The 13,626-nt window shown below is 40.8% G+C and overlaps 2 protein-coding genes across 2 annotated transcripts in view; one reads left to right on the top strand and one right to left on the bottom strand.

Annotated features, from left to right (window-relative positions):
* Positions 1-5,311: 5,311 nt before the first annotated feature.
* Positions 5,312-5,744, bottom strand: LOC135704505 (cuticle protein 16.5-like). The gene is made up of 2 exons (XM_065225986.1): positions 5,733-5,744; positions 5,312-5,677 (listed from the first exon to the last, which is right to left on the bottom strand). Exons 1-2 carry the CDS (start codon positions 5,742-5,744, stop codon positions 5,312-5,314), a joined length of 378 nt encoding a protein of 125 aa, XP_065082058.1.
* A 755-nt stretch (positions 5,745-6,499) lies between these two features.
* LOC135704494 (cuticle protein 12.5-like) overlaps positions 6,500-13,626 on the top strand; it is a 41,453-nt gene continuing 34,326 nt past the window's right edge. The window contains exons 1-2 of the mRNA XM_065225980.1: positions 6,500-6,508; positions 6,569-7,000. Coding sequence (XP_065082052.1) covers positions 6,500-6,508; positions 6,569-7,000 — 441 coding nt within the window. The remainder of the gene's footprint in view (positions 6,509-6,568; positions 7,001-13,626) is intronic.

Raw genomic sequence — 13,626 nt, 5'->3', positions numbered from 1 at the left:
ACAACAAAATCGACGATTACCTATTACTTACGATGATGTTGATGACGCTCTCACATGACGAAACCATATATCTCCTATCAATAACAGGCAAAACTGGACATCACACAAAAACGAAACTAATGTAGCCTTTGGACTCTATTGATGACCTAAGGATTTTTACACGTGTCTTAATGTTACACGTGTTAGTACGGTAAGTTGTTTCTGATTTAGTCGCAATTTAAGACGAGACAGAAATTACAATTATTTTTAGGAATCAGCCAGAAGGACGACGTGGAGTCTCGTTGCCCGGACGGATATCACTGGCTGAAAAAACTCCCAAATTTTTCCCTTGTTCATTTGCTAACTCGTACCAGCTGCTACCTCGCTTAGCCACTATCGTACATGGAGTGAACAATGGCCCATATTTCGCATTGTAGTGCTCAACAGCGGACGATTGACGGAAATTCCGTTTGTAAACCTTCTGGCCGACCTCATAAGCTGGTGCAAACTTCTTGAACCGTAAGTTGTACACTTTCCTATGCTTGTTGTCACTTTTCTGGAGATTGTTCTTAACCACTTCCAAGAAATTTCCTCCAACTTCCTTCCTATACTTGTTCCTCGCTTCGATGGAAAGTTCACCCCTCTCCAGACGATGCTCCTCACCCTTCACTACCTTCTCATGCCCATATAGGATACGGGATGGAGAATAGCCTGTGGAGGAATGTAACGTCGTGTTGATCATTTCCTCTACCTCGGATATCCTAGTGTCCCACACTCGCTGATCCGGTTGCATGTAGGTACGTAGGCATGCGTTGATGGTCCGGTTTGTTCGTTCGACTGGATTTGCTTGGCTGTGATGCCTTGTATTTGGCCAGTGACGAATCCCTCTCTTCTTCACTAAGGCCTGGAAGTCCTTACCAGTGAACGTAGTCGCGTTGTCGCTGATAATCACCTCTGGAGTTCCATATCGCCTGAACCACTGATCCTCCACAATTCTACAGACTGCCTTAGCCTCTATTTTCCGTATCGGAATGAGCATTGTCCACTTAGAAAAGAGGTCCATCAGGACTAATAATTGGATGTTCCCATTTTTACTCCGTGGAAGATTTTGGATAAAATCCAAAGGCCAGGATCTGGAATGGGCGATCTGTCAGTTTTTGCTTTTCCATCTGGTGATTTGATGAGACTGTTGAGGGTTTGCACTGCTTACAAACTTCGCAAGCCTGCACAAATCGTTTTGTCTCTACTGCCATCTTCGGCCAGTAGTACCGAGTTTTAATTTTCTGAAACGTTTTTTCGTACCCCGGATGGAGAGAATCGTTATGTTCTTCATTTAATACCGATTTCCTCAATCCTTCCGGTAGACATGATTTCCATTCGTAGCGGTAGTCCAACACGTCTGTGGCTGCTGCTACAAACTTAAAGAGCTTATTGTCTTCGATTTTGAAGTCAACGAACGAACGGAAAAGTGGATATTAAATATTTACACTACAACAATTTTCGTTTTAAAACTACTTATAGAGTAACGCTTATGAGATTGAGCAAATGTTTTTGAATAATTCATCTGAACATACCAATAAGACCGATAAGATAATAAGCTCCGAAGTCATTTCAGATTGAAACTTTACTTCTATTGATATGAGTGAGGGGGCGGGGTATATTATAACCCCCCATCTCCAACTACACATATGAGATAGAGCAATTGTTTTTGAATAATTCATTTGAACATACCAAATCGGCAAGATAAGAAACTCCGAAAATGTTTCAGTTTGGAATCTGACTCCCATTGGTTCACCGGCAGTGTTGACAGAAAAAGGGATTTTCGGTGTTTAATTCATACAAATTCCATACAAATTTTAAATGCAATGTGGAAAGCCGAGTTACAAACAATCGTCCCCAAATTTTGCACAGTTGTTTGGGACTCCAAATTGATCCAAAAAAAAGGATTGTTCTCGATTGGGCAGCTACAGCAGAGAAGTTCTATAGTGGTATCGAGACAACGGGGTAGATTTCTTCTAAAAAGACTTCAATCCACCCAACTGGCCTCAATTCCGCCAAATTGAGAAATATTGTTCAATTGTCAAACAGCAGTTGAAGAAGAGTGGAAAGGTGACTTGGGATGCGACAGATATGTAGATATGGTGGAACAAAACGGCCGCTCAGGTTAGCTAACAGAGTATACAAACTATTATGAGTGGTATTCAAAGAAAAGTTCCAGATTTCATCAAAATCAACTCGGAACATTTTTTTTTTCCTTGATTTGTTTTCCGTCGATCTTGTTTTCCATGCTGAGCACCAATGCTACCGACGTCAGAGAGGCAGCTACCACACCTAGACCCTACCTATCGACCCATCAACTCATGAACCGGGGACCAACGGATTTACTTCCCTGATCAGAGCTGTTATGCCTCAGAACATCCCGGTGGTGCCGACTGGGATTGAACCCAGGCCTGCTGGGGTGAGAGTCAATCACGCTTACCACTACACCACCAGCACCGCTTAAATCGGAACATCATGAGTTTCATGTGTTAATACATGGTTATAGCAGCAAGCCGATGATTAAAATGAGTTCGTTTGCGTTATATGATCGTTCAGACATCAATCCAACTTATCGTTTACCAAATCGAACCCTGCTGCAAACCCAACCCTCTTACTCAACATCCCAGTGATTCCTCGTTGAAGTGCAGAGGACTCCTCAGCTTCCATCAAAGCGAGTGTCACGTCAACACATTCCTACCCATTACGTTCTTGACCTGCGTTCGAGCGCGGCCGGCGAGATCTCCAGTTTTTACACATTGAGGATGAATTCTAGTCCCAAGCATCGCCTATTGGTTCTCAGTGTAATTACAGCTGATCTGGCAATAACAGAGTAGCAACCGTGGGCGGTCAACCATGCTCAAGCTCATACAACCTCCTAGCTACGCTTGATGATGGGAACGTTGTGCGCTCACTCAGTGAGCAGACAGAAGCAGATGCACAAAAAGTGATGGTTTTGGCGCACAAAATTTTGTCTTCCTAAATACGGCTTTGGGACCATTGTGCAGCAGAAGCCCACGGATGACGACCTTGAAGAGTTGGTCACTGGGCTTATCCTGCGTGTAGTATTCGCCTTTCTCCGTTTGCAGATTATTTCCATAGATTCTGGCTAAGTAGTTTGACTTGAACGCTGTCATCGTCCTCTCCAAGCTTCATCCGCTTCACTGCGGCTGAGGGCGAAGTCGCATTTTGCGACTTACTGCAAGTCGTACGCGAGAAACTATCTTCCGGGGAGCGTGTGAGAATCCATCATTTATGCTCAAGCAAATAATATCGTACACAACATTCTCTTTAAGTTAAAATGATTACTAAAAAAAATTATCCTATTTTTGACATGGCTTTGACATTAACTTAAAAAAAAACTGAAAACTGAAAAACTAATAGGGGCACTACTTATGGCTTATAAAGTTTGTTTGAAGTAGTGCCACAACTGGTACCAATGTATGATAGGTTTCTCTGTTCCAATTTCCATTTTAGTGTGGCCCAACCCCTGAGCAGATATCAAACTGCACCAACAATCTCGAGACGGTTCCAACATCATCTATCAACTATCATTAAAAAAATCATGATGAATGATTTATTGCCACCATTTACCCAACCGCTTGTTCTTACCACTCATTCGCTTCCTGTTGACATATCAAGAGAACAGAACCAACAATTTCGAGCTGTTTAAGCACACCTTTTCTTCTAATTCTAGTGCCTAGAACCATCACACCACTACCGACCAGTTTTGTTAATAATAGTCACCTAAGGTTCTACAAACAATTCCAGTGAATCCATACCCTTCTCAGTTGATCTACATTAAATGTCAAACACAATTTAGGTTTTCAATTTGTTTAAATTTGTTGATCTCTACCGCTGCCTGGCGGTGGCACGATAGGCCATAGGATTGATTATCTGAGTGTTATTTTATTGTTGGTGTTTTATTTCGATTGAATTTGATTGAGGTCTAGCAGAACTGGAATATTCCGGTGCGTGTGAAATATACGACCGGAAATAATTGGAACAGAACGATGAGTTGTATAACACTATGTTTACAGGAAATGTTCTACTTTTTTCGATGAAAAAGCACAATTCCTATGAAATTCTTTCAATGGTAGGTTGGCACGATTGATATAATACCAATAAAGGTTGCGAAACAAATTCAACCGATATAATTTATTTGACTAAGTTAGTTTAATATATCACTAATTAATGGTCACAAGCCAGATTGGACGAATGAGAGTCATAATTCAACCATTCAAACAACACATTTGCATAAGGTACAACCCATTAATCAATTTTCTAAATGCCAACGGAGAATCCGTCCAGTCTCATTTTACATACAAAGTGTCACCTTAAAAAGAACACAAGCACCCCCCTTGATCAGACCGAGACATTTCCCAGGATCCATTGGACAGTCGTCACTAATGACGACCACTATCTCAGCCTGCATCGAAGCGATTTGCTCATTGAACCGGCACGGGTCATAAATTTACATCCCCAAACGACCTGCAACCTGTTGCTCTGAAGTAGTAGGCAGTCATGTCCTTTCGCAGCTAATTCGCGCACTCATCATGCCCGCCATCCATCGAGAGATCGATCGAATGGTGAATCCGGCATGAAGGCCGCCATAGAAAACCGGACTCATTAGCACAATTTTACACAAATCAACTCGAGAGCCAATTGTGGCAATTTTTATGCCCGCGCGAAAAACCTGCTGCAGGGCTTTTTGCTCCTCCCTTCTCGCCCAGACCATCTGGCCATCTGTCGCTCGTGTCCATAGCAAAACATCCGTTGCCCCAGGCGGCAACTATATACATCTGTGTTCATGTGAAGTGAGTACCACCTCGGAGCTCGTAAAATTGATCACAATTTGATTAGGACCATGGACCGTCTCAAGATCTCCCAGCAAATTGGATTTAGAGCTGTACTCGAGTAGTGGCGGCAGCAGCGGTGGAAGCAACAGCAGCGTAATCTGGCTAATCTAGATGGTGAGATGTTTGCCTGGCATTGAGATTAATCGAATGCCGGTGCGAGAAGTGCGCGCGTGGCGTGTCTCGAAATGAGTGCCGAATTACTTCCGTTTACAATGTGTCGTGACTCGGAGATGTCTGACCGCCGTGTCCACATGTTTCTAGTGGAGGGTGACGAAGGTGAGCTACTTTGTAAATCTTTAATTTTTATTTGACAGTGTTGGACGCAAACTGACCGGCAGGTCACTTCCGGATGTGATATTTGTAGAATTAGAATTTATTTGGTTGTTGACATAGAGGTTTATTACACACAGACTGCCTGGTCATGGCTGATTAGAAACTTAATGGGCAAAGTGACCGTAGTTGCTGTAGAATTCTGGGGTAGAATAGCCATAGTCGAAGGTGCGGGCATCTATAATTGGGTTGACAGCGTGTTTGTAGGCGGACAATGACGTGGCGTAGGACAGCTCAGGAGCATAATTTCTTGTGTAAGATAAAGCAGGGGCAGCATAGCCGTGAGAATGGGCGTATCCGTATGATGGGGCTGAGTAGGCAACGGATGGTGGGTGAGTTTGGGTAATGGAACTGAAGCTCACAGCTGGAGCAGCAGCATAGTGGGCCACTACTGGGGAAACGTATGATCCGGGATAAATGGATTCAATGGCTCCAGCACTGACATAAGCCAGGGTTGCGAACAGTACGGCAAGCTAGAACGATGAAAAAAAAATTACATTTGGATCTTGAAATACTGGAAAAACCTACCTTGAAGACCATTTTCAACAGCGCTAAGAATTTACTCTTCCAATTGTACTTGAGAACTGCAAAAAGGGTATTGATACGATTATAGAAAATTAAATCTATATTTATACAACTTCAATGTGAAAGCAAACAATTGAAGAAGCTAGCGGAAGAAATCTACTACGGCTAATTTGGTAAATATCCTTCTCGCTGATAAATGGAATTCAATTTTTATGGCTTTGCTTTCCGTTGACTTGACTTAACCTATGTGACAATTTGCACAAGGCTGCAGAAAAATTTGACACCTAATTGCTATCTACATAAAAAAAAAAAACAATTCCAATTTTGATGAGGCATGTTGCCGATAGCTTGGTTGAATTAACTTTACTCTTGTTAGGTTGAGGTTGGCACTGCCAAATTTAATTAGTCCAGTTCATCTAGAATTATTTCCAAAATCATCCAAACCGTAATAGCACATCATATGGTTTCATTGTAAAACCAAGCAACGAGCGAAAAGGAGTTAATTAATGCAATGTTGCATCTATGTGATGGTCAATGGTAACAGGTAACAATATATGAAACTGAACCGGTGAATCCAAATCTGAAGGTCGTTCCAACGAAAATATGAAGCTGATTGTATTTATCGCTTCTTCGGGCCGTTCCTTTTGATCGATTGTCCAGTCGTTAGGACTGGTCAAACATTTCACTATAAATATTTTGTCAAAACCCCAAAGCTGTATCATTGTTTCAGTCAAAGTCTTCCAGTGACAACCTCAACAAGTATAATCAAAATGTTCAAGGTAGGTGATCCGAATTTTTTCCAGTTCAATTGCATTTATTAAGTTTCAATTTCTCCGCAGCTCGTAGTGCTCATCGCATCCTTGGCTTATGCCAGCGCCGGATACGCCGGAGTGGAGCAATCCGTATCGTACGCCGGCCCAGCGGCTGCCCACTACTCGTCTGCTCCAGCCGTGAGCTACAGCACCTTGACTCGCCATCATTCGCCTTCTTTGGCGTATGCCGCTCCAGCTCATCATGGATACGCCCACGCTGCTCCCGTCCTGGCTGCCCCCAGTCACGCATACACCACCGCTCAACTCACCAACACCTACGCCGCTCCAGCTCTCTCCTATGGACACAGCTACGACAACTACGGATATTCTGCTTATGCTGCCCCACTGGCTGCCAAGACCATCGCCTTAGCCCAGCCCCAGCTCTACCACCAAAACACCTATGCCACTCAAGCCGTTGCTGCTCCAGTCCTGGCTAGCCGTGGCTACAACTATGCTCCAGTTTCTCTTGGTTACAACAACCATCACGGCCATTACGCTTACTGATGCCACCCAAGTCAATTTGTTAAACTACTAGGTGCACCTGTTGATATGACCAGTTGAATTGAATTACACGTTAGATCCAAAATACCCAACCTTGGGATGTTTCTCTTTATATCCAAATTCCACACCAACAACCGCGTGGTGCTCCGGCACACTTTTTGTGCGATGTGCTTTTTCTACTTCGTTAATTTCGGGTGGAAGATCGTGACCGATGAGCCTTTTGCATCCACCATGATTGGTACAACGGGAATTATTGTTTACGTCAAAGCTCATTAATCAACTACTCTGGCTCTGAGATTTACACAGGCCGCATAGAGGTCAAAGATAAATGATTAAGAAAACACTAAATGGTTCACATTTGTCATTGTTTATATGCATTAGACAACCAGTTACTTGTGGCTTTTCAGGAGCTTGATGATTCTATTACCAGTCCAGTCATAAATCTTGGTCCATTTAGAATCTGGACGTGTCTGTGTGACGTAGAAGAATTGGTATTGCATCAAATTTAAGGGATTGATATTTTGGGTTTCATTCACTCTGTCTTTTGCACATTTTCAACATATTTGTCACTTTTCATTTGCAATGTTTCCAGTTGCTTTCAATTTCCGTTTGACGATAGGCCAATATTTTCCAGTTTGAAGGAACCGGCTGGTTGGGTGAGATGATATATTGACTACCAAATATCGGTGTTGCTTGGTATCATAGTAGATTAATATTACGCATTCGCCAAAAGTTTGTTTTGCAGCATCATGCACAACTAGAACGGAGATATTTTACTTTATTTGTAATTCTTATCGTCTCCTGAATCAATGTCTAGAATAAATGAACTATTAGTTATTATATATCTCGCTAGATCTTGTCTTAACTTAGTAGATTTGTTAAGATTCTGGGTTTCGATTATTTTTAAGTTTTAGAACTTTGTGGAAATTTGATAGATTTTAGATAGTCAGGAATCCTTATTGCCGGGGTAACGGGGGCGTGAATAAGGAACCGCGAATAAGGATACCCTCAGCTTATGGGATTTTCACTCATAGGGGCTGTGGTGGATTATCTCATTTGTTTCAATATATAGAGCTATACTGTCTTCAACAAAGTTGTTGTACTGGGATAAACCAACAAGCCTGTGTCATTGGATTCAGGTTTAAATGGGAACTACGCCGCTAGAGGCACTTCACTTTTATGTTACTTATGACGGGCGCTATGATACATGAATCTTAGGTCCAACATAGAATATTTCGTGATCCTGGCCATATAGAAGGCTACTGTCTTTAGCAAAGTTGTTCAGGTGATCATGTCCTTTTGTATGGTGTTCATATTAGTTCAGAACTCTCTCAATACGCAACGATGGTCTGCATGTGAAGTTCCTATATAAAAAGTATCTCAAGAACCTGGCCATATAGAAAGTTGCTGTCTTCAGCAAAGCTGTTCAGGTGACCAAGTCCTTTGGGATGGTGGTCATATTATTTAAGAACTCTCTCACTACGCAGCGCTAGTGTGCACATGAAGTTCCTTAATATATTATCAGGGATATTATAGCGCCCGTTATAAGTAACATAAAAGTGAAGCGCCTCTAGCGGCGTAGTTCCCAATTAAACCTAAATTCAATGACACAGGCTTGATGGTCTATCCTAGTACAACTACTTTGTCGAAGACAGTATAGCTCTATATATTGAAACAAATGAGATAATCCACCACAGCCCTTATTAGTGAAAATCCCATAATCTGTGGGTATCCTTTTTCGCGGATAGCCCGGCAATAAGGGATACCGGCAATAAGAAATCCAGCAATAAGCATTCCTGACTGTAGTTTTAATAAATTCTAGATTATTCATCCGCTTAATTTTTAAATTCTGTTGTTAATTACATTTTAAATATAAGATTGGGTAAAGTATTCGAATAATTTGCAATACCTCTGAAGCATGGCCCACATAGTAATGTAACAACATCATTTGGGTCTATTTCGGATTTGAAAACGGTTTTCACTCAAGTGTATACTATTCCATATATTTTAAGAAACAATACGAAAATTTGTTGTTGTACCTCCCGGTTATAGTGACAACTCGAGAGATCCGGCCAAAATGTCGTGTGACCATCATGTGTATGGATGAAGCGTAGAATTCGCTACTGGAGACATTTGGTTTTGTAAACCTCCAAGTTCATCATTTACTTAGTGACGAAAACCTTTGCCGTCTGGCCGCAGCTTCAAATTCCCAGCCAAATTTATCTGCGTGCGAATTTATCCACAAAAACAAATTTAAATCTGCCGAGGACGCCTCCTCGAGCCTTCACCTTGTAAAATTTTGATCCTGGAAGTTGGCCTATACATAGGTTTCATCATCCATAAGTATGTACCCACCGGACTTGACCAGCAGGCTGTCATACAGCTTTCGAGCACGGGTTCTAGCTATGGTACTCTGCTTGAGTGATCGATTTCGTTGCCCACTGACGCGGTATGCCTGTAAGCCTTCGCTGCACTGTACTACGGGTGGCATCATACTTTTTACTCAAATCGCGATCGGACATACCTGGGTTGCTTCTGATGGACCTCACGACCTTTCCATGGAGCTGACGGTTGGCAGTTCCACTCCGGCGTTTACTTTGAGGCTTCCGGTTCGTCGTCAAGGTTTCCCTGTACGTTTTGAGCAGCGCCATATGGTGTTTCTAGGAAAATTCAACACTTTAGCCAGCTTGGACGCGGACCACGATGGATTTGCCAGGTGACTGCACGATTTTGTTCTACGCTCCTCTTGCATGGTGACTGTTTCTGAACTGAAAAATTATACTGTTATTGTTATTGTTGTTGTCAACAAATATATGGCAAAAGCTTCCGAAAACATCCACTAGGAGCGCTGAGCAAAAGAGTTTGTTCCATTATTGCGGATTTCACACCTGATGAGACTCCTGCGCTAAAAATAAATACACAGTAAAATTTTCGCACTGGTCATAAAAGTTAAATATGGAGCTTCTTAATGCTTTCTAAATCTTTAATTCAATAGTTTAGCTTGCTAGTAATGTTATGAAGGTCTTACTGCTTTCAAATAAGTCGGTTTTTAAATTTTCTGGCCTGTGCGAACATATTACTGTGCAATTATTTTTTGCACAGGAGTCTAATTTGGTGCAAAATGTAAATGCGCAATACTAAGTGGGCTATGGTTTAACAAATTAACATGGTGAGGAAGACCACGACGAGGATGATAGGATTACCGATGGCGGAGGACGATGATGGTTCAAGACGATGCCAACAGTGGCTGGCTTGGACGCAAGGGGTGTTCCATGGGACTAAAGAGAATGGTGAGAAGCCTGAGGTGAAGTAGGATCGATTGTTGCTGGAGCTGGGGGCCCAAATATGTTGTCAGTTTTTGATGCCAATGTCGAGCTGATACCGCCGTGTGATCGCTGTGAATACGTTAGAGATGGAGCACGTATTTGCCGAAACTGCTGGCGAACTGGAAAAAGCACCAAATAGTGGGCAGATTGCGAGAAGTAGTGGCTTCTAATCAGGGTTGCCAAAAGGAAATTTGTGTTTTTGTTCAAAAATATCTTTTCATCTTTGTTTTTGTCCAGAAAATCTGTGATGATGTCTGTGTTGACAATTTATTAATTGAATCTTTAAAAAATGTCATTTGAAAAGCATTTGAGCATTTTTTCTGACAGAGACAAAAAATAGATAAAAATATATGTATCGTATATTGGCAAAAAAAAATACCTCTGACAGTTTTCATTCCGCAAAAAAGCATGCATAGATATAAAAGTTTGTGATGATAAAATAACACTGAAGTGAAAATAATATTGTGTTATTAAACATCTCAAGTTTAATTTATTAAATGTTTGATCATATTTTAAAAAGTCTGTGTAATCTGTTAAAATCCTAGAAACCTATAATCTGTTCATACAGAATCTTGGTTTTAAAAACTCTGAAAAATCTGTAGAAATACAGATTTATCTGTAGTTTTGGTAACCCTGCTCCTAATGCCGCAACCCGGGGGCAACTTAACAACTCCAGTATATTGCCAGTGTACCCAGATACTTTGGTGCTGGTGGTTCTGTCAAACTCACAAGTCTCAGAAGGGTTATCTGAATGGAGCGAATGCGGAAATGATGTACAATAAATAAAATCCAAGCTTAAAATTCATCTCACTGTCGCGCGCCCACCAAACAGGAACGCGCGTCCGACGTCAAAATTAACATTAGTGGCGTAGGAAGTCCAGTGATATTCTTCTTCTTCTTCGCATTTCAAGCTTATTGCATATCTAATATTAGCTTATTGCGTGCTCTCAACTTAGTGTTCTAGATGCACTTCCACAGTTATTAATTGAGAGCTTTCGATGCTTGTACCATTTTTGCATTGGTATAGTTGTGTGGCAAGTCCAATCGATGGGAAGTCGAGAAATTTTCCTACCCGAAAAATTCCTAGACCGGACCGGGAAATTGAACCCAGCCACCTCCAGCATGGTCTTGCTTTGTAGCTGCGCCTTTACCAACTGAGCTAAGGGAAGTCCAGTGATGCTAGCGAGAAATGTCGTTTTGATTTTCAGTCGTATGCACAATTTATAATCCGTTTATGAAACTTTTTTTTTGTAGTCTCGTATGTCTTTGAGCAGAATAGAATCAAAAGTTTCAACATATGATTTGTAAAACGAAATATGTGATTGTCATCGAATTAATCGAAACAAATAAGAATTGAACGAGGATACTATCGGTGATTTCGATGCTATTGCTATTATCGTCGATGAGGAACAAAACAAAAATGGTTTTGAAACGAGTAAGAGCGTGCTTATTACAGTATCCCCCGCTAATCCAAAAAAATTTATAATCTGACTTTCAAGTCCATACAAATCAATGTTACCATTGTAAAAAAGCTCTATAAGGGACCGTGATGTCAGATTAAGGAGAGTCAGAGTGGAGAGAAAAAGTCTGTTCCATTTAGAATTTAGCCGCACAAAATAGGTCATTTCTCCAAGGGAAAATAAAGTACAAAAACGCTATTTGGAAAATAAAGTACAAAAACGTGATTTGTCCAAATTTCATTTTTACGTAAGTTTCATCGTCAATCAAAATGAGAGTGTGCAGAATTTTTTCACCTCTGTCACGTTCCATCTTCAATAACATTTGAACAAGTATATGAATCCTGATGAAATTTTCACTACTAAATAAACAATCCTTCTGGATCAAAACGCTGTCAATAGTTTCTAAGACAACGAAACCCTGCCCCAAAGCTCCACCCCTTTTCCTATACTACAATATACCTACAATATACCCCTATAACCTCGGGTAAGCCACGAGTATTTGACCCAACTCCTACTACACATAGAATTAAGTGAATTTTATTGCAAACAAATAACAATGAATTATCGGCTCCGTAAAGCTAACGCAATTGAGCCTTACAAATAAATTAACGAGATAAAAAAAAAACTAGAGACCCTACAGTAATTAAAATGAAGCGGCCACATACTAACTGGAACAGACTTTACTGTATACGCAGCTAGTGCTGAAAAATGTACAATTTGAGGAACTTGCTTAAAAGAATACAGCGGTGAACTTTGTACGTCTTTCGAAGGCCTTAAATGCATTGAAGCTAAATATGTACTATATCATGCAATTTGACTAATTTTCAATTTCAGCAGTTTACTTTACTTACCCCGTAAGAGAAACACGGGAAAGTATAAACATTTTTTTTTATTTTACGGGCGCAGGACAAGCCTTCAACTGCAACTAATCAAATTCAAGAGCAAAAAATAACTGTATAAACCAAAGTATTTTTATTGCCTTACGATGATATAGGAAGCTGAAATTTGATTCAATTTGTACGGATTTATTTCACTTCAACACGAAAATCATAAATTAGCTCTTTTCATATGGCATGCTTGTCTATTGTTTGGCATCCACACATGATGAAAGAAAAAGTTTATTTTCCATAGAGAAATACCGTTGCGATGGTGAAGGACAATCCCTTTGTTTACGTCGTGTGGCGACATCTGCTATTTGCAAGTGTTTACTAGCAATCCTATATACAGAGATTTGCGGAAATATTATCAGACGATTTGGCAACGTGATATGTTTTGTTTACAAAAGCTGCCAACACTTGCCGCGGAGCAAAATGTTTCAGCTTTGTGCGTGACTTTATCGTTGTCTACGGAATGAGTTGGTTTGCATTCTCAGTGAACTGGTAAACTATTTATGCCATGTTTTTCCCTAACCGCGGTCGTGGAACTGCAACGAAGTGTAACAATGTGAGTTTTTACCGGTTTCCAGAAAACACTGAACTTGGCAAAAAAATGTCGGACTGCCGTCGGATTTTTCCGTAGTGGATTCTATGCGTTCGTGTGGTGTATGTTATAATGATAATTATTTGGTGGTATCTAGTTAAAATGTAATGCCACTTGTAGTAATTTAATTTGAGAACCACTGTTAATTCATATCAATCCACACCAAACATAAAAATAAACAATCATAGAGGCCAACCGTCTTAAAAATGCATAGCACACGAAATAGGAAATTATTCAATTGCAATCATATGTGTCAAAGGCAACACCATACACAGATAAGCATTTCTTTTCCTTCTCTCCTTTTTACCCCGTGTGTGGC

Source organism: Ochlerotatus camptorhynchus, unplaced genomic scaffold (assembly GCF_037179485.1).
Source record: "Ochlerotatus camptorhynchus isolate MF236.1 unplaced genomic scaffold, CSIRO-AGI_Acam_v1.1 ptg000242l, whole genome shotgun sequence".
Taxonomy (NCBI): domain Eukaryota; kingdom Metazoa; phylum Arthropoda; class Insecta; order Diptera; family Culicidae; genus Ochlerotatus; species Ochlerotatus camptorhynchus.
This window is presented reverse-complemented; position numbering and strand designations above follow the sequence as displayed.